Source organism: Podarcis bocagei (genome assembly GCF_964188305.1).
Source record: "Podarcis bocagei genome assembly, chromosome: 4".
Classification (NCBI taxonomy): domain Eukaryota; kingdom Metazoa; phylum Chordata; class Lepidosauria; order Squamata; family Lacertidae; genus Podarcis; species Podarcis bocagei.
Window position 1 is genome coordinate 93,206,852 of NC_138128.1, and position 19,441 is coordinate 93,226,292.

Genomic DNA, 19,441 nt, shown 5'->3' on the forward strand with positions numbered 1-19,441 from the left:
ATTGTTACATTTGAACAAAGCCAGTACAGAACTATGGTAGGCTTATCCTGCCATAAACATTAAATTATCTTATCATTGCAGCACCTACCAAGTTCCTCTAAATACCTTAAAGGTAAAGGGACCCCTGACCATTAGGTCCAGTCATGACCAACTCTGGGGTTGCGGTGCTCATCTCACTTTACTGGCCGAGGGAGCCAACATTTGTCCGCAGACAGTTTTTCCAGGTCATGTGGCCAGCATGACCAAGCCACTTCTGGCGAAACCAGAGCAGCGCACGGAAACGCCATTTACCTTCCCGCCGGAGTGGTACCTATTTATCTACTTGCACTTTGACGTGCTTTCGCACTGCTAGGTTGGCAGGAGCAGAGACCGAGCAACAGGAGCTCACCCCGTCACGGGGATTCAAACCACCGACCTTCTGATCGGCAAGTCCTAGGCTCTGTGGTTTAACCCACAGCACCACCCACGTCCCCAGAGATAGCATTCCACAAATGGGGAACCACCACTGAAAAAGCCTGTTCTTGTGTGGTCACCTTCCAGACCTCTCATGGACGAGACACACAAAGAAGGGCCTCAGGTGACGATTGCAGAGTCTGGGTTGGTTCCTATGAGGAGAGGCTGTCCTTGAGGTATGGTGTTCCAGGAGCTCCTGCCCTCTCCCTTTCTCAGACAGAGCCTGAGAAGGTGCTCCATCCGCCTCCTGCCTGCCTGCACACTTGCCTCTTTGCCCAAGCAAGTGGTGTTGGTCTCCGCTTCGCCGTAGCGGACGACCCGTTTCTGGGGAGCTTTTCCTTCACAGCGCGAAGGAGACCGCCATTGCCGTTTCGCGCCGCCTCCGGAAGTCTGGAGTGGGCTGTCTCTTTCCCCCCTGACTGGGAGGAAAGAGGCGGCCTGTCCCGTTTGCATGGGTGAAGGCAAACACTCAAATATGCGTGCTGACCAGCAAGCAGGCAATTTGAGGTGGCAATACTCCCTGGTCGCCACCAGCAGGCAGTCTGGAATGTGCTGTGCTGGCAGGGGCCGTGGCGCCACGATGCACCACCAGCTCAGAAAGTCTGAAACCGGTATCGCGATCTGAACTTCATCCTGGTTTCAGATGAAGAATCCAAATATTGCCCAACTCTATCATCGCCTATGATGTCTCAGGTACAGTGGTACCTCGGGTTAAGAACTTAATTCGTTCTGGAGGTCCATTCTGAACCTGAAACTGTTCTTAACCTGAGGCACCACTTTAGCTAATGGGGCCTCCTGCTGCCACTGCATCACCGGAGCACGATTTCTGTTCTCAACCTGAAGCAAAGTTCTTAACCCAAGGTACTATTTCTGGGTTAGCGGAGTCTGTAATCTAAAGCGTCTGTAACCCGAGGTACCACTGTACTGTCCAATGTTTTACTCATGACAACAATGCCTACACCAGTCCTAAAGGATCTTCACTGGCTCCCAGTACATTTCCGAGAACAATTCCAAGTGTTGGTGTTGACCTTTAAAGCCCTAAACGGCCTTGGCATACCTGAAGGAGCGTCTCCACCCCCGTCGTTCAGCCCGGACACTGAGGTCCAGCGCCGAGGTCCTTCTGGCAGTTCCCTCATTGCGAGGTGAAGTTACAGGGAACCGGGGTAGAGGGCCTTCTTGGTAGTGGCACCTGCCCTGTGGAACGCCCTCCCACCAGATGCCAAGGGAAAAAACAACTATCTGACTTTTAGAAGACATCTGTCAGCTGCGTCCCATTGCTGACAGAAGGAGAGAGCTTGGAGAGACAGGTAATTAGGCAGGAACGCGGAAGGAGGAAGGAGCAGCCTAGTTGCAGTAGAAGCCTGAGTTCCAAGAACAGGGAGAAGGAAGGGGGGAGTTATAGGGAGAAGACACAGACTGACAGTTTAAGCTCGGACTCAGAGGGAGGGCCACCGGAAAAAGCCCATCCCACGATGCGCAGGCGAGCAAGAATTAATGAGAGGCATGAACAGGAAAGGAAGCGAAGGGGGGCTTTAAATGTGGGAAGAGGAAGGGGCGGAACTCAGACTCGGCAACGGCTAATTTGGAAGCAGACGCTGAGTGACTGAGCTCCAGAGTGATTTGTGTGTTTTGAGCAATAAACCTGAGTTAATTGCTGCTGGAATAGTCTCGCTTCTTTAGGAGAGACCCAACCATTACACATCTGGAGGCAGCCCTGTTTAGGGAAGTTTTTAATGTTCGATGTTTTATTGTGTTTCTAATAAAAAAAATTCTTCCAGTAGCACCTTAAAGACCAACTAAGTTAGTTCTTGGTATGAGCTTTCGTGTGCATGCACACTTCTTCAGATACACAGTGTGTGCATGCACACGAAAGCTCATACCAAGAACTAACTTAGTTGGTCTTTAAGGTGCTACTGGAAGAATTTTTTTTATTTTGACTATGGCAGACCAACACGGCTACCTATCTACAACTGTGTTTCTAATATTCTGTTGGGAGCCTCCCAGAATGATTGGGGAAACCCAGCCAGATGGGCGGGGTATAAGTAACAAATTATGATTACTACTACTTCTGCTCAGTAGAGTGGACTGGACTTCACCGGTGGACAGGCTTTTTTGAAGAATAACATGAGGTACGATAAGCCCCCCGCCATGCCAAACCAGCAAAATTTTTTCCAAAATAACACCACCACCTCAACGTCTCAGTCTTTTATTTCCTTGGAAGCATATCAACAGCGCTCAGTTTCCAGGAACATATCTTCCTGGAGCTCCTGGAGTAATGGTCCCCCTCCCCGCATCTGAAAAACACAGAAATCACCACAGATTGCGTGGCTCTTGTAAAATCACGGTGAAATCTAGCAGAAAATGAATAGAAACAGCTCAATCAATGCACACATCTGACCCAAGTGAGGGCCTAATTATGAGAAGTCATGTGCCGAGATAAATGGTGCCGTTCCCGGAAATATTCCTGGCACACGGGGCAGGTCAGCTTCTCCTCCCGCCTCCTTTTGCGTGGGGACTCTGGCGAAGCCCCCTCCTTTTTGTGGTGGCAGCGCATGTGGAACACCAGGTCAGACGTCATGCGGAAAGAGAGGTTGCATTTGGCGCACCAGTTTTGGGCCGCAACGCCGAAGGAGGTGAAGGTGGGAGGCAGCAGAGTCAAGGAAGCGGACGAGGGACTCGAGGCTGGGGCGTGCGTGGCCTGCCTTTGCTCTCCCATCTGCCTGGGCCACAGCCCTGAGGTATAAGGGTTGCGCGGAACGAGACTCGTCGGCAGCAACGGGGAGCTGTTCAAATCGCTGGCCAGGAACTTCGAAGCCAGAAGGGCGCTGTAGCGCATGACGTCCGCAGCACTGACGCAGTCTGACAACTCCCCTGGGCCTTTTGCTAAGTCGCTCAGAGGGTGAGGGGCAGCTGCCGTTGTCCTCCTGTCCAGCAGGCATCTAGCTGGCTTGCTGAAAGCACTCTTTGGCTCCCTGGCACCTTGGTTGGGCCACACAAAGGAGAATGCACTGCCAGGGGAACATGGAACAGGGTCCCTGCCAGGGTGAGCCTCCCCAATTCCTTGTTCCACCGCCTTGGCTTTCTCCATTTCCATCTTCTCCTTTATCTGCCTCACTTCAGTGAACGCACTCTCCTTCTGCTCCAGGAGGAGAGCATCCTTCTTGACAGACATTTGTTTTCCTGCGCTGAGCTTCCAGAAAGATCCCCCTGATACCTGCTGCGCAACTCCTTCGTCCCTGCTCCCGCTGTGCGGTCCTCCGTGAAGGTGGTTTGTCTTCTCCAACAACACAGCCTTCCGGCTCGGGCCGTTCTCCACGTCGTCGCAGTTCATCCGCCTCTCCCCATGGGAATCCTCTTTCCAAGCGGCCATTTTGAACTCCAGGTCCCTAGCCAGGCTGTGGAAGTTTGTGGGTTGTCCTACCAACCTGCTTCTCGTCGTCTTTGGGGCAGAAAGGTTTCTCCAGAGCTGGGCGCTGTTCTCTGGGAAGCAGAGGAAGCGGGCGTGAGACAGATAGGGGTGCTCCCATTTGAAAACTTGCTTGCAGTTCGGGCAATCCAACTCTAGGCAGAAAGAAAAGTCATGAAAGTCACGGAATTGCAGGTCTTTTCCTACAATCCCTAACAAAAATGCCTCTGGTTTTTTTTACAAATGTTAATTTAAACATTATCTTCAACTCATTATTGCCAAAGAAAATAAAGAATTTATTTATGTATGCGACAACGGCGGCAAGAGTCTTAATAGCACAAGGATGGAAGAATGAGGAAACCCCGACAAAAAAACAATGGCGAGAAATTGATGGAAGTGGCAAAACTGACATACAAATTGCGAGATGAGGACAACTGTGACTTTAAAGAAGAATGGGAGCTTTTTACAAACTGGTTTTAAAAAACCCCAAAACGAACTGGACTCCTTGGCAGGTTTTGAATAAACATACACTAATTTATTGACTGTTAATATAATAGATAGACATTTTAAGGATCGTTACAATTTTACAATATGCAGAGAGCAACATGTGATGAAAAATCAGAGAGAGGAACTGAGGGAAGTCTTGGGGGGAAGGGGGGAGGGTTCCTTTTGGGGAGGGGGAGGGGGAAAATTGGGGGGAATGATGAAGATGATATGTTATGATAATTTGTTATATTGAAATTATTAATAAAAATACTTTTATAAAAAAGAAAGTCACGGAATTGCAGAGTTGGATCTAAATCATAGATCATATCTGCGTCATTATCCCAAATCCTATGCTTATTGACAGTCTCAACAACTCTAAAAGTTTAGGAATGTAAGACTTCTGTTGCAGAAGGCATGATTCTTCCTCAGCAAGCCTTGTTCTTTTATATGCTTAATAATATTATTAATAATGCTTTCAACCAATAGACACTGGTACATTGGAAGTCGAACGGAATCCATTCCGGAAGTCCGTTCGACTTCCAAAACATTCGGGAACCAAGGCGTGGCTTCCGATTGGCTGCAGGAAGCTCCTGCAGCCAATCAGAAGCCGCAAAAGTTGCGTCAGATGTTCCAGTTCCAGAGAACATTTGAAAACCGGAACAATCACTTCCGGTTTTCGATCGTTTGGAAACCAAAACGTTCGACTCCCAAGGCATTTGAAAACCAAGGTAAAACTGTTCTTGGAACAGATGTTGGACTTATAATTCCTCACTCCCCCTGCATCCCTCTTTAAAAACTGGCATTATTTTGGTTACTCTCCAATTCTCTAGTAACAAGGTCGATTTTAGTTACAAGCTCCTTTTGTTAGGAGACGAGCAATTTCACACTTGGGTTCTCTCAGGGGGCTCTCAGGTGTATGCCAACTGGATAGGACGACATTAATCCTTAATTTGTCAATTAGCCCTAGAACCTCATCTCTTGTCAGTTCTTCAAACGCCCTCCCTGAAAAATTGCTTCTAGGACATCTGTCTAACATCTTCCACAGGAAAACCAATGCAGAATCACTGCTTCTCAGCTAAGGGAATAACAGCAATGTATCTTATAGCAACAAGGCATGGAAAAAAATGATATATTCTTGCAGGAAACATTGAATCATTACACACAAATTTAAATATATTTCAATAACTTTGATGCCCCCTTCCCACGCGAGGGATGTCGTGTGTGTGCCAAATTTTGACGTAGCTCAGGGCGCCATGATGCCCAAGTCTGCCCTGGTGAGGAGTTCGATGGATTATTAGTAATAACGAACTGGTCCCTACCTTACTAATCCTCTGTAGGGTTTGTTACCATATCAGTTCCCACAGGTGGAAGTGTTTAAGACCTCAGAGTGAACCAAGGGCATAGCTGGCTGCAGGGCCAATGGCCCAGGGCACATTTTTCTGGGGCCCGTGAGGAGAAAGCAGCAGCCATGCACCCTTTGATGCCAACCTTGGGGCTGGCATCACATCAGCGGGGAGGGCTGGGCTGGAGCTCCCTGCCCCTGGCGCGCACCAGTGGGTCGCCCCCCCCCCCAAGTGACATGAAGACAAGCTCCACAGCTGGATTTTCAGATGAAGGCTTCCCCAGCTAAGATAGGCAGTTGTGGACTAGGAAATTATTTGCAAGACTCGTTTTGATAGGTCGTTTTTCTGCGATATCTGGCCATTTCTTTTAGGGCATCTAATGAAATGGAATCTAGTTAGGTTATGTCAGGGGTCAGCAAACTTTTTCAGCAGGGGGCCAGTCCACTGTCCCTCAGACCTTGTGGGGGGCTGAACTATTTTTTTGGGGGGGGAGGGATGAATGAATTCCTATGCCCCACAAATAACCTGGAGATGCATTTTAAATAAAAGTACACATTCTACTCATGTAAAAACACCAGGCAGGCCCCCAAAAACCCAGAGATGCATTTTAAATAAATGACACATTCTACTCATATAAAAGCACGCTGATTCCTGAACCATCCGCGGGCCGGATCTGGCCCTGTGCCTTAGTTTGCCCACCCATGAGTTATGTCGTAATAAATGTGTTGATCTTAAATTGCTGCAATACATTCTTGCCTTCTTAAGTATGTTTTATTGCAATACAAAATAATAAAATGAAATGAAATGAAATGAAATGAAATGAAATGAAATGAAATGAAATGAAATGAAATGAAATAATTTATTATTTATACCCTGCCCATCTGGCTGGGTTTCCCCAGCCACTCTGGGTGGCTCCCAACATAATATAATAATAAAAAAGCAATAAAACATCAAACATTAAAAACTTCCCTAAACATGGCTGCCTTCAGGTATCTTCTAAAAGTCAGATAGTTGTTTATTTCCTTGACATCTGATGGGAGGGTGTTCCACAGGGCGGGTGCCACTACCGAGAAGGCCCTCTGCCTGGTTTTCTACAACCCTTGCAGTGAGGGAACCGCCAGAAGGCCCTCAGAGCTGGACCTCAGTGTCCGGGCTGAGCGATGGGGGTGGAGACGTTCCTTCAGGTAATTCGAATACAATAGATGCTACTGATAACAGCCAGGCCCTACTGATTCTGAAGGTGTCTGTCTTTCTATTTAGGAAGAGAAGGATGGTGTCCCAGACAAAATGTCGTAGGTGCAAGCCCTCCAAGGGAGTGGCAAGCCAAGGTGGGCGATAAGCGAAAGAATTATGGCTTGCACTCCCTAGAAAATGAATATTCCACTTGGCACTAGACGGTGGGCTTTCTACACTCACCACTGTGGAGTCTTCTGCTGGCTTTAATCTCGTTGAATCCCAGAAGCCCGGCGAGCTCCTCATCATACCAAACCAGGAGTTCCTCATTCCGGTGTATTTTCCTCGTAGGGCGATAGTACAGCTGGCTATTCCTTAAGTAGGCTTCTAGGTTCTGCTCTTTCTTGTTGGACGCTGGTTGAACCAACCTCATCCAAGGAAACCCACCTGGATTCTGCACTGATGTGGCATCTACCTATAGGGCCAAAAGTGGAGAAATTCACTGTTTTGTTTTATTATTATTATTTTTAAAAGAAGTTTCCCCCCAATACTTTTTATTGCTTTTTTGTAACAACAACAAATAAACCAAATACTCTTACATTCAAAAATTTGTATGTCTTCTTATTTACCCTGCGCCTTATTGCACCCGGACTTCCTTCCATCTCTTCAACGGGTTTTCATGTCTCAAATCTTTTCTTACAGTTTCTTATTTACACTCCATCCACATCACAAGATTTACATTAATCCTGATACAGTTTTTAAATTCTTATAATTACTCCGTATACATTCAACAAATTTACTCCAATCCTTTTCAAACTTTGCTTCTTTTTGGTTCCGAATCTTATAAGTCAATTTCGCCAGTTCTATGTATTCAAACATTTTTGTCTGCCACTCCATTAAAGTTGGGATTCTTTGGGATTTCCATTTCTGAGCCACTAAGATTCTAGCGGCAGTCGTTGCGTCCATGAATAGTTTGTAATCTTCCTTGTAATTTTTAAAAAGAAGTTTTGTGTGAGTGCTGCCATATTAATGGATACATGTCAGGCTTCAGGATTCCTCTCACGGTGGCAGCCAAGAAGCAGATAAACAAAAGGAGTAATTTGTTCAATATTCACAGAGAGAGATGAAGGAATGCCGTCTCCCTAAGACAATGGCATTGCTCCGAGTAAAGTCCCCTCCCCTCCGTTTCTCCTACTCTACGTCATCCCTGTGTCGGCTGATCTGTGCTTTCTGCCTCTGAACTTTCGGTTCTACAACTCTCAATGGCCTCCTGGTCCTGGGAGATGGAGGGCGGTCAGGAATGCTTTCCAAAGACACTGAGTCTATCAGCTTTCTCTGCCCTGGTGCTTCTTCTTCCTGCTGCTCTCCCAATATTTCCCAGCTTCTCCCCACTGCAGCCTCTGAACTGTGACCTTCTGCAAACCACTGTTCTAAATCTATACTGTCCTCCTGTTCTCAGGAAGGTTCAGGAGAATGGAGGGCAGTCCCCACCATTCCTCCTCAGTCCAGCCCCTGACAATACATCCATAACGGTGATGAACACGTCTTCCCACATAAGCTTCAGAAAGAATCGACATTTCACCCTTTGATTAGGATGCTGCGCACACCTAACTCTTTTGCCCTCATCCTTCATTAGCTGCCTTCTTCAAGTATTCATGGTGGACCTCTCACCAGTTGGCCCCACTAAAATAAATCCATGTAGATTCTCCAGTGAGCTACCTACTTTCTGGGAGGAAGGTCACCTCCTAGGTGCTAGGGTTAGGCTTTGGGATGACACCGGGACTGCATTTCAGGATTTGGTTGGTGGCATCACCTCCAGGTCAGCAGGGACAATCACACCATAGTCAACTTGCTGGATCTTTCTATGGCCTTTATTATGGCTTACTATGAGAGCTCAGTGATACAATGGCAAGAATTTGCAGGAAAAAATTGTGGGACTACAGTGGAACCTCATGTTACGGACGGGATCCATTCTGGAGGCCCGTCTGCAACACGGAACTGACGCAAGCAGAAGCCCGGCGCATGTGCAATTTAGTGCTTCTGTGCATGCGCAAAGCGAGATTTAGTGCTTCTGCGCATGCGGCGAAACCCGGAAGTGACCCATTCCAGTACTTCCGGGTTGCTGTGGGTCGCAACACGAAAACATGTAACCTGAAGCGGACGCAACTAGAGGTATGACTGTACTTATTCCTTGCTGGGAAATCCCCAAAAGCAATAGTCGGAAGCCATTGTATTACATTATTTATTGTATACAGTGGTACCTCTGGATACGAACGGGATCCATTCCGGAGTCCTGTTCGCATCCAGAAGCAAACGTATCTAGCGATGGCACGTCTGCACATGTGCGCGTTGCTTTCGCCGCTTCTGCACATGCGTGTGACATCATTTTGAGCGTCTGCACATGCGCAAGTGGCGAAACCCGTAAGTAACGTGCTCCGTTACTTCCGGGTTGCCACAGGACGCAACTCGAACGCGCTCAACCCAAAGCGCATTCAACCGAGGTATGACTGTAGTTGTATTGTATAGTTATTAGAATTGTATTACATTAGTTATAATTTGACACTAATGTGTTATAAATTTGGAAAAATGGATAATAAATAATTGGTTAAGTAAGTAAGTAAGTAAGTCAGGGTCAATAGAATAAAAACTTAAATTCACAGTTTAGCCTTAAATCAAACAGTACAGAAAATCCTGGGTGCCTGGGCCCCTTGGGAAATGATCCCAATGATTGCAAATACAGTGGTACCTCAGGTTACATACGCTTCAGGTTACATACGCTTCAGGTTTCACACTCCGCTAACCCAGAAATAGTTCTTCAGGTTAAGAACTTTGCTTCAGGATAAGAACAGAAATTGGGCTCCGGCGGCGTGGCAGCAGCAGGAGGCCCCATTAGCTAAAGTGGTGCTTCAGGTTAAGAACAGTTTCAGGTTAAGAACAGACCTCCGGAACGAATTAAATACTTAACCTGAGGTACTACTGTATCACAATACAGTAACCATTCTCATTACTTTGGCTCACAATTAGGATTAGAGTGCCTATCAAAAGCTAGCTGGCTTCATTTCAGAATCACTTTCTGGAGTCACGCAAAGGGACTCTTCTGAACAGCCTCTTACCTTGATGACATAATGGATGTTTCTTTTCTCTGAGCACTTGAGCGCAATAAAAGCCACCGTGTCCAACTGCGCATCGTGCAGCAGGCATGGCCCCAAAATAGTTTCCTCTGGAATTTCTTGAGTGGTGTGGACAGTTGCTAAGACGTCTGGGAAATGCTGCGGCAGAAGTCTGTTATCGCTCGTCCTGAATTCTTTCGTTAAAAGTGTAAGTTCCATTGCAAACCTGTAAGGAGCAAAGAATTAAAGTGTCTACAGGGAATACGTAGAGGCAGGTCCACCGTGTACACATTTTTCACCCACGGGATTTTAATTGCATGTCTGACTATGTTTCTTATAAGCTAAACAACACATGACTCAATACGTTTGTGATCAGAATCTCCCACTGCTGCTGCTTCCATATTAGGTTTGCTTCCAGAGCAGCTACATGGGGGCTGCTAATTTGATCAGGAATAAGTGTCGAAGAATGCTCCAACTACCGCACAATTGCACTCATTTCACACGCTAGCAAGGTTATGCTTAAAATTCTACAAGGAAGGCTCAAGCAGTATGTGGACCGAGAACTCCCAGAAGTGCAAGCTGGATTTAGAAGAGGCAGAGGAACCAGAGACCAAATTGCAAACATGCACTGGATTATGGAGAAAGCTAGAGAGTTCCAGAAAGACATCTACTTCTGCTTCACTGACTATGCAAAAGCCTTTGACTGTGTCAACCACAGCAAACTATGGCAAGTTCTTAAAGAAATGGGAGTGCCTGATCACCTCATCTGTCTCCTGAGAAATCTCTATGTGGAACAAGAAGCTACAGTTAGAACTGGATATGGAACAACTGATTGGTTCAAAATTGGGAAAGGAGTACGACAAGGCTGTATATTGTCTCCCTGCTTATTTAACTTATATGCAGAATTCATCATGCGAAAGGCTGGGCTGGATGAATCCCTAGCCGGAATTAAGATCGCCGGAAGAAATATCAACAACCTCAGATATGCAGATGATACAACCTTGATGGCAGAAAGTGAGGAGGAATTAAAGAACCTCTTAATGAGGGTGAAAGAGGAGAGTGCAAAATATGGTCTGAAACTCAACATTGAAAAAAATGAAGATCATGGCCACTGGGCCCATCACCTCCTGGCAAATAGAAGGGGAAGAAATGGAGGCAGTGAGAGATTATACTTTCTTGGGCTCCATGATCACTGCAGATGGTGACAGCAGCCACGAAATTAAAAGACGCCTGCTTCTTGAGAGAAAAACAATGACAAACCTAGACAGCATCTTAAAAAGCAGAGACATCACCTTGCCAACAATGGTCCGTATAGCTAAAGCTATGGTTTTCCAAGTAGTGATGTATTGAAGTTAGAGCTGGACCATACAGAAGGCTGATCACCGAAGAATTGATGCTTTTGAATTCTGGTGCTGGAGGAGACTCTTGAGAGTCCCATGGACTGCAAGAAGATCAAACCTCTCCATTCTGAAGGAAATCAGCCCTGAGTGCTCACTGGAAGGACAGATTGTGAAGCTGAGGCTCCAATACTTTGGCCACCTCATGAGAAGAGAAGACTCCCTGGAAAAGACCGTGATGTTGGGAAAGATGGAGGGCACAAGGAGAAGGGGACGACAGAGGACAAGATGGTTGGACAGTGTTCTTGAAGCTACCAACATGAGTTTGACCAAACTGCGGGAGGCAGTGGAAGACAGGAAGGCCTGGCGTGCTCTGGTCCATGGGGTCACGAAGAGTCGGACACGACTAAACGGCTAAACAACAAGTGTTGGGGGCTGTGTTAGAAGCACAGGTATATAAGCTAGGTGCCAAATGGCTCCTTAAACCAAGGTTGCGGTCGCCAAAATGGAAAGTCTAGTTGCCATTTTGGAGGAAGAATACTCTAGAGTCTTTTTTTTCTCGGTTAAACATCTGGCTAGTTCGGAAGACAATCTTGAGATAGGTTAAGAGCTTTGAGAACTTCAGGAAGAAAAAGCAGTTCTATTCAGGGATAGTCCACATATATATTGACCTATTCCGACCTCATTTTCTTAATACAGTGGTGCCTCGCAAGACGAAAAGAATCCTCTTCGTCTAGCAGTTTTTTCGTCTTGTGAAGCAAGCCCATTGACGGATTAGCAGATTAGCGCTATTAGCGGCTTTTAGCGGCTTATCTGCTGATCGGATCAGCTGATAAGCGGCTTAGCGGCTTAGAAAAAGGGGGGGAAGGGAAAAAAACCAGCAGGAACTCGCAAGACATTGTCGTCTTGCGAAGCAAGCCCATAGGAAATTCGTTTTGCAAAGCACCTCCAAAACGGAAACCTCTTTCGTTTAGCGAGTTTTCCGTCTTGCGAGGCATTCGTCTTGTGGGGCACCACTGTAGTGACTGCTCCTGCACAGAAAAAGCAATTAGGTTCCAGAAATTCATTCTGATTGTGCAGATTAAATATAACAGATAGAATTCCATAGGGTGGGGTATTTGTGTGTGGGGAAAAAACAGTTCCCACTCAATGATCCCCAGGTGATGGAGATGTCGGGCATCATCCCAGCACCCAGACATCTTCACTTGGTCGCAAGCGGTCGAAAGTTGGGTGCAAAATGCGCCTGGCTCCTGGCTAATTTCGAACACTGGTTGGGGGTGGAAGAACTTTAATCTTTTCCTTGCATGACCTTTCCCTCCTCCAAACGCCATCCTGAAGCTTACAGCTGAGTGAAATCAGTTGGGAAATAGAGAAACTTCCCTTCAGATATAGCAGAAAAGATGAAAAAGATGAAAAGATGAAAAAGAAAACTTGGTGAAAGTCTTAAAATAAGGAACAAACAATGCTTCTAAAAACTAGTGGTAATGCTCTTCTTCCCTCCCTTAAATACCAGCTATGACTTGGGCCACAATGGAAGCAGTTACAGCCCCAAATCAGTCCAGTGATTTAAAGTGCAATGCACTTGGCTCAAGGGAGGCAGTTAAAGGTAAAGGTAAAGGGACCCCTGACCATTAGGTCAGTTGTGACCGACTCTGGGGTTGTGCGGCGCTCATCTCGCTTTATTGGCCGAGGGAGCCAGCGTACAGCTTCCAGGTCATGTGGCCAGCATGACTAAGCTGCTTCTGGCGAACCAGAGCAGCACACGGAAATGCCGTTTACCTTCCCGCCAGAGCAGTACCTATTTATCTACTTGCACTTTGACATGCTTTCAAACTGCTAAGTTGGCAGGAGCTGGGACTGAGCAACGGGAGCTCACCCAGTCGCGGGGATTCGAACCGCCAACCTTCTGATCGGCAAGTCCTAGGCTCTGTGGTTTAACCCACAGTGCCACCCGCGCCCCAATGGAGGCAGTTACAACCCCAAATAGGCTTTGTGAAGGTTTCCACACCTGCACTTCGGAAACCAAGACGTTGCGGAGTGTGTAAACCAAGCAAAGGGCAATTGCAAAGCTGTTGTTTCAGGGCATGTGAAGTTGTGAGACACACAGACTGGGAGCAACAGGACCCCGGAGCACTGTACATCTCCAAAGCAGGTAAAATTTTCAGCAATTCCATCTGCATTGGGAATGCTTGGAGGCAAGGGAGAACAGGGTGATAAAAAAGGAGAGCTCTGATCAGAATCAGTGCTGCAGCGGCTGCATCCAGAGGCATGTGCTCTGAGACCGACAGCATTTGCCACAATACCTCCCTTTATTCAAACAACTGTGTCCCAATTGGTCAGGTGTTGCCAGTCCCAAGAGGCTGGATCAATGTGTCTCAACGTACAATATAAATTTCGATGCTTTTTGAAAATCAAATGAAATGATTAGGGGAGCCAAGTTTGAAGAGCGGGTGTGGGCATGGTCGGCCAATTGGTGCTAAAGAAGGATAGAACTTTCTTTATGTACGCCACAACAGCAGCAAGAATACTCATCGCAAAGTATTGGAAGACACAAGACCTACCCACTTTGGAAGAATGGCAGATGAAGCTGATTGACTGTATGGGATTGGCAGAAATGACTGGCAGAATCCGTGACCAGGGAGAAGAGTCGGCAGAAGAAGACTGGAAAAAATTTAAGGACTATTTACAAAAATATTGTAAAATTAAGGAATGTTGAATGATGTTGGATCAAACTTAAGGGGTTTCAAGCTGTAATTACGATAAAATGACTTTTTTTTTGTAAGTAAGAATTTAAAGCTACAACAATTTAAGATGTTGAGATAAGGATTTGCTGTATAAACAACTCAAACTGGGTATACAAGAAGGGGAGGTACGAGGAGGTCGGGGAAACAAGTTACAAGAAAATAAGTTGTGAAATTAATGTGTTTTTAATATTTTTATGTTTTTTCCTTTTTGTTTGTTAAAAATTGGAAACTTTAATAAATATTTCTTTAAAAAAAAGAAGAAGAAGAGCGGGTGTGGGATGTTTATATGAGCTAAATGAGGACACTGGCTTTTTTAAAAAAAGGTTAAGAAAGACTGGGCAACATGGAGAGTCATTATGACTCCTTGCCATCCCTGAACGGGAACTTCCTGAAGAATTTCTTTCTCTCGGTAAAGTTACAAGGGGGGAACCCCAGGCCACAATGCTGGAGACTAAAGCAAGGAGAATGTAAGTGATTCTGGAGGGCAGGACCCCCTCAGAAGCCGAGAGACCCAGGCCACTTCCACCGTTTGAGACCCCTAGTTGTAATTTTTAAAAAAATGACAACACAAAAAGGGACCCAACAAAAGATTGAGTTGTTTGTTTATAAAATCAAAGGATCTGAGGTGACATCACGGTCTAATCCTGCGCCAGCAGAATCATTTTTTAAACTAATATTTCTGAAAAGGTTTGACTCTTCAACATGACAAAATCTGTATATCACTTATGGGTGGGATTCACCTATCAGAAGCCCTGCACAAGGACTTCCACTTGCACAATGATGCGATTTTCACTTCTCCTACCCCTACACGCCACTTGTGACCCCCAAATTGCATCAGAAGGGGGCATTTTGAGAACCTCCACTCAGCGAATGGAGATCACTCTACCTGCAAGCTGCAATGTTTGCACAGGCAGGACAGAAGAGCACAACACTGAATACCAAAGTCTCTGACAAAATCACATCTCTTATTTGCTTAAATCTGCAACTCTAAGCCGAGAGTGCATGTGAACACCTTAGTCTGGCGCCTATGAAAACAAGGCAACAAGTGTCTAACTCTGTGGCCCCCTTTGAGCTTGAGGACCAGGCAAGAAGCCAGCTCTGCATTTATAGTCACCTGGAGAAGGATATGGGTTGCTGTCTGGAGAGATGAGCAGGATTAGTCCTTTAGAGGGAGGGATTGGGATACTCCTAGTTATTTATCACCCCTGTCATACAGAATGCCATCTAAGGGAAATCACTGCTTTAACAAAACTTGGGACTCCTCCAGACATCCGTTATATTACGGATTAATGATGATTTGTGCTCATGATGCTATCAGGGAGGTCACACGCAACCCGCTTTCCATGCTGTTTGTGCCTGCAAATGTGGGGGGGGGGCTTCGCTTCCAGGCGGCGCATATTCCATCACTTCCTGCCGACATCTCGTAAGTTATTATACCGCAAATGTTCCGGTTTATTTTTCTTCTGCCCTTGTTGCGATGTGGCCCTTTCAGACGGCAATAATGCGTAGCTTTGCAGAAGCATCACAGGACAAACTGAAGCAAAATAAATCCACAACTAATGCGCTATTGTCATGTCAAGAAGATGTTGCAGAAGACACCCGCACTGAAACCCCGCTCTAGGGATTGTCCCTAGGAATTTTAGCAAAGGGTGCTCCCAGATTCATGGCACAGAAAATGCGGTCATCCTCTCATTTTGGTACAGTTTGACGTTCAAAAACAATACAGCAATGCAGTCACACTTAGCCAATCTCAATTGCCTAAAAAGAAGAAGCATTGCCATGTAGAATTGTAGAGATCCAGAGTTGCTCTTTTCTTAACTGAGTAAATATTTTCTCCAGAAAAAAAGGATGATCGAAACAGACTCCACCCTGCCTCTGAGTCTCACAATATGTGTGTTGCTGCTTAACAAAGTATCTTTGTTTAATGTTTGTCCAAAATGTCAAGTACACTCTTCAACAATGTCAGGAAAGCAAGTAATATGGCAGATATCTTGTGAAATGGTATTCCAAGTCTACTATAAATTGTAACAACATGCACAGACATCTCTCAAAACCTAAAGAATCAGTTCACCTGCCCATTCTCAATGCCAACAGAGATATAAAAAATCCTTTGTTTTCCCTACTTTTGCTTAAGAGCTTTCTTATTAGAAACATGGATTAAATTACACCATTCATTCTCCCTAAAGGGTTATGATTACTCCCAACGCTTTCTCTATTCTAAATAAAAGAGGTATTAAATTTTGGTATCCACAATTTAAGTAAGTTTCGTTATTAGTTTTCTTTTATCATTACTGCAAAGCAATTTAGCATTAAAAGTTAACAGCACAAAAAAATAATAATCAACCTTTTGTATCAGCCCTGAAAAGATAACAGCAAAACCCTGTGCATGTTTCCTCAAAAGCAAATCCTGCTGTGTTTTGAACTCTCCTTAGCATCCCAAATAAAAGATATAAAGAAAGATCTAAGCCAAGCATCCAGAGATAGTTCATCATTTCACATTATCCGTGTTCAGCTACTCCTTGTAATCCAAATTCCACACAGGGAGACGGGAGTATTTGAAATCTATTCCAAAGCCCAAAAACAAAACCTGGATGTCAGATCCTGCGACTCAGGCAGCATTGCAGTATTCCAATTTGGTGTTTGAAACGCTCTTCAGAAGCCGTATGGTCGCTAATTTTTGCAAACGTGCTATTATGGGATGTGTCCCTGGTGCTTTCCAGCAGGTCTGCCTCCAGCGGGTGAGTCCTCTGCGGGTTTCCCTCCCCAAAGAAACCTCCCGGCGGTTCCAAGGGACGCCCCTTCGACAGTGCCGTCGGAAGGGCGCCTGGATCCAAAGCACTCCCGAACGTTAAGGCGATCCTATTATATGAGCACGCGAGGAAGTCCCGCTGAACCGAATGCGGATTCACACTCCCTCGCAAGCACGCCTCGTCGGACAAAAGGGTCCTTTGGCGGACAGCCTCCTCCCCGCCGCTCAAACCCATCTTAACCCGCTTACTTACCTGGGAGGGTCGATGCGCGGCTCGCTAGCCGGATGGGCATCAGCTGGTGCTCAGACCCGCCCCGTCGGCTCCATCTCCGGGAGACGTCCAGCCGGAGCCCCCTGCTCTCCCCGCTCTGCTCCCGGTAGCCAAGCCAGCGGGGATTCGTCCGCGGGAGGAGGAGGAGTTTCGACGGGGCGCTCAGTCCAGCCCAGAGGGGGCGGCGGCGGCGGCGCAGAGGGGGCCCAGCCCTCACTTGGCTGCCGTCTGTCCGGAGGCCATCGCCCGGACCAAGCCACCCGCCGCGGAAGCGCCTCTCCAGGGGGATCCCCAAAGCTCCCTCGACGGGGCAGGCTGCGGTGGGGGGAATTCACGCCGCCCGCTGCAGTCTCGCCCCCACGGGCCGAGCTTTTCCCTAGGCTCCTATCACGGGGGTAGCCGAGGGAGCATTTCTCTAACATAAATCCTGCCCCACCCCATAAATCCTGGCTACGCCCACGGTTCCTACCCGCCCCCGCGATTTAGTCTCCACTTACCGGACGGACGACAGCCTGGCATTCCGGTATCGCAGGGGGTTGGGCTAGATGGCCCTTGGAACCCCTCCCTTCCAACTCTGCAATGCAATGAGGGCCCCGTCTGGGCCATAGCTGTTAACTTACAGATTTGAAAATAAGGGACCAGCAGCCTCGAAAATTAGGGATCAGCAGCCCAAATAAGGGATTTGGGCTTAGTTTATACATCAATCCGGCACTGATGGAGCCAGGCTGCTTTTGCTGCGACTGACTGTGTTTTGCAGGGGTTGGACTAGATGACCCAAAGGGTCTACAACTCCCACCAAAGAAGAGGGGCAGACAAAACTGATGGACGACGTCCAGATGGCAAAGCTTACAGGCAGAATTAGAAACCAGGAAGAGGACCTCTTTAATAAAGAATGGGGAAAGTTTATAATTTAGTTGGAAAGCTATTGTCAAGAGTTACATACATTGACAGAAAACTTGTAGTAAAAATGTGAACTGTGGATGGACAAATGATTTATAAAAATAGAGTTATGAAAGGGATGCAGAGGGGGAAATCACTACATTAAGATGCTGCACTGGTTGGAGGGTATGCTAAGCAGCACGTCCGGGCTGCCGTCGTCCTGGTGCGAGGAGTTCCATTGGCCCTGCCCTGCCCGAGAGAGAGGGGGGAGGGAGGGAGAGAGACTCTGCCCACGCCGCCTGTGAGCACAGCATGAGGCAGTTGTGGCGCCACCGCGGCCGCTGAAGCACCGCCCTTCTGCGTCCCTCCCCATCCCCTCCTCTTCCTCCTCCCTCAGGCCGCCTCCTCAGCCGCCGCTGCAGGGATTCGAACCGCCGACCTTCTGATTGGCAAGCCCTAGGCTCAGTGGTTTAACCCACAGCGCCATTCTACTCATGTAAAAACACCAGGCAGGCCCCACAAATAACCCAGAGATGCATTTTAAATAAAAGGACACATTCTACTCGTGTAAAACACACTGATTCCTGGACCGTCCAGGGGCTGGATTGAGGAGGCGATTGGGCCGCATCCGGCCCCTGGGCCTTAGGTTACCTACCCCTGACTTAAGTCTGACAAAGGAAGTGGCTCTGTGCAAGCAGGCGAATGGGTGGGTTCCCTCCCTCTCCTGGCTGGTAGCAAGAAGCGCAATAGCCAGGGCTGTGAGAGAGAGAGCTGGGCTGGAAGCAGGCTGCAGGCAGACAGGGAGAGCCACGCTGGGTTTCTGCTGGGATCCAAGGCCATGACTATGGGAGAAGCAAGACCTTCTTGGGGTATGAATGCTGCGAGCCCTTCCATCGTAGACTCAGGCTGTATTTATGTGTAAATAACCCATATATCTTAAAGACACCACAGTTTCTGTTGCCCCTCGTTTTCAGGAAACCGAACCCTGGGTAAGTGCTTGTTAGCCCCGGAATCACACATCGCTCGGAGACCGGGGTGGCGTTCGACAATACATACATTACTTTAAAACAATAAACAAAAAGTCTGGAAAGGCAAAGCATGGATTTCTAAAGCTTCAGCTAATTTCAGACCCTCCAAGTGTCCCTATTTTCCAGGGACATTCCCAGATTGAAGGCAGCCCTGTATAGAGAAGCCTTTTAATGTGTCATGTTTTACTATGTTTTTATATATGTTGGAAGCCGCCCAGAGTGGCTGGGGCAACTCAGTCAGATGAGTGAGGTACAAATAACAAAATTATTATTATTGAGAAGCTGTCCCGGTTTCTGATTTGACCCTGGAATGTTCCGCTTTTCCGTAGGACATCCCTATTTTCATCGGAGAAATGTAGGAGGGTTTGGAGTTATCCGACCCCCGAGCCATCTGAAGGCAGCCTTGTATAGGGAAGTTTTAAAATGTTTAATGTTTTATTGTGTTTTTATATATGGGGAGCC

At 47.0% G+C, this 19,441-nt stretch overlaps 1 protein-coding gene across 3 annotated transcripts; it reads right to left on the reverse strand.

Moving 5' to 3' along the window:
* Positions 1–2,645: 2,645 nt before the first annotated feature.
* On the reverse strand, positions 2,646–17,670 carry ZNF488 (zinc finger protein 488). 3 transcript variants are annotated; one of them, XM_081191735.1, is made up of 4 exons: positions 17,570–17,670; positions 9,975–10,197; positions 7,105–7,336; positions 2,646–4,014 (listed from the first exon to the last, which is right to left on the reverse strand). In XM_081191735.1, the coding sequence occupies exons 2-4, from the start codon at positions 10,188–10,190 to the stop codon at positions 2,864–2,866; spliced, it is 1,599 nt and encodes a 532-aa protein (XP_081047861.1). In that variant the 5' UTR covers positions 10,191–10,197; positions 17,570–17,670; the 3' UTR covers positions 2,646–2,863. The 3 variants fall into 3 exon arrangements, with proteins under 3 accessions (XP_081047861.1, XP_081047859.1, XP_081047860.1); XM_081191733.1 differs by lacking the exon at positions 17,570–17,670 and adding an exon at positions 17,055–17,189; XM_081191734.1 differs by lacking the exon at positions 17,570–17,670 and adding an exon at positions 15,167–15,286.
* Between the last annotated feature and the right edge of the window lie 1,771 nt (positions 17,671–19,441).

Bases quoted from the DNA above. Each gene is read 5' to 3' on its own strand.
- ZNF488 (XM_081191735.1), bottom strand. From the start codon at position 10,190: ATGGAACTTACACTTTTAACGAAAGAATTCAGGACGAGCGATAACAGA. The intron at 7,337-9,974 runs GTAAGAGGCTGT...TTGGCCCTATAG, and splicing joins ACATCCATTATGTCATCAAG to GTAGATGCCACATCAGTGCA. The intron at 4,015-7,104 runs GTGAGTGTAGAA...CTTTCTGCCTAG, and splicing joins CAGCAGAAGACTCCACAGTG to AGTTGGATTGCCCGAACTGC.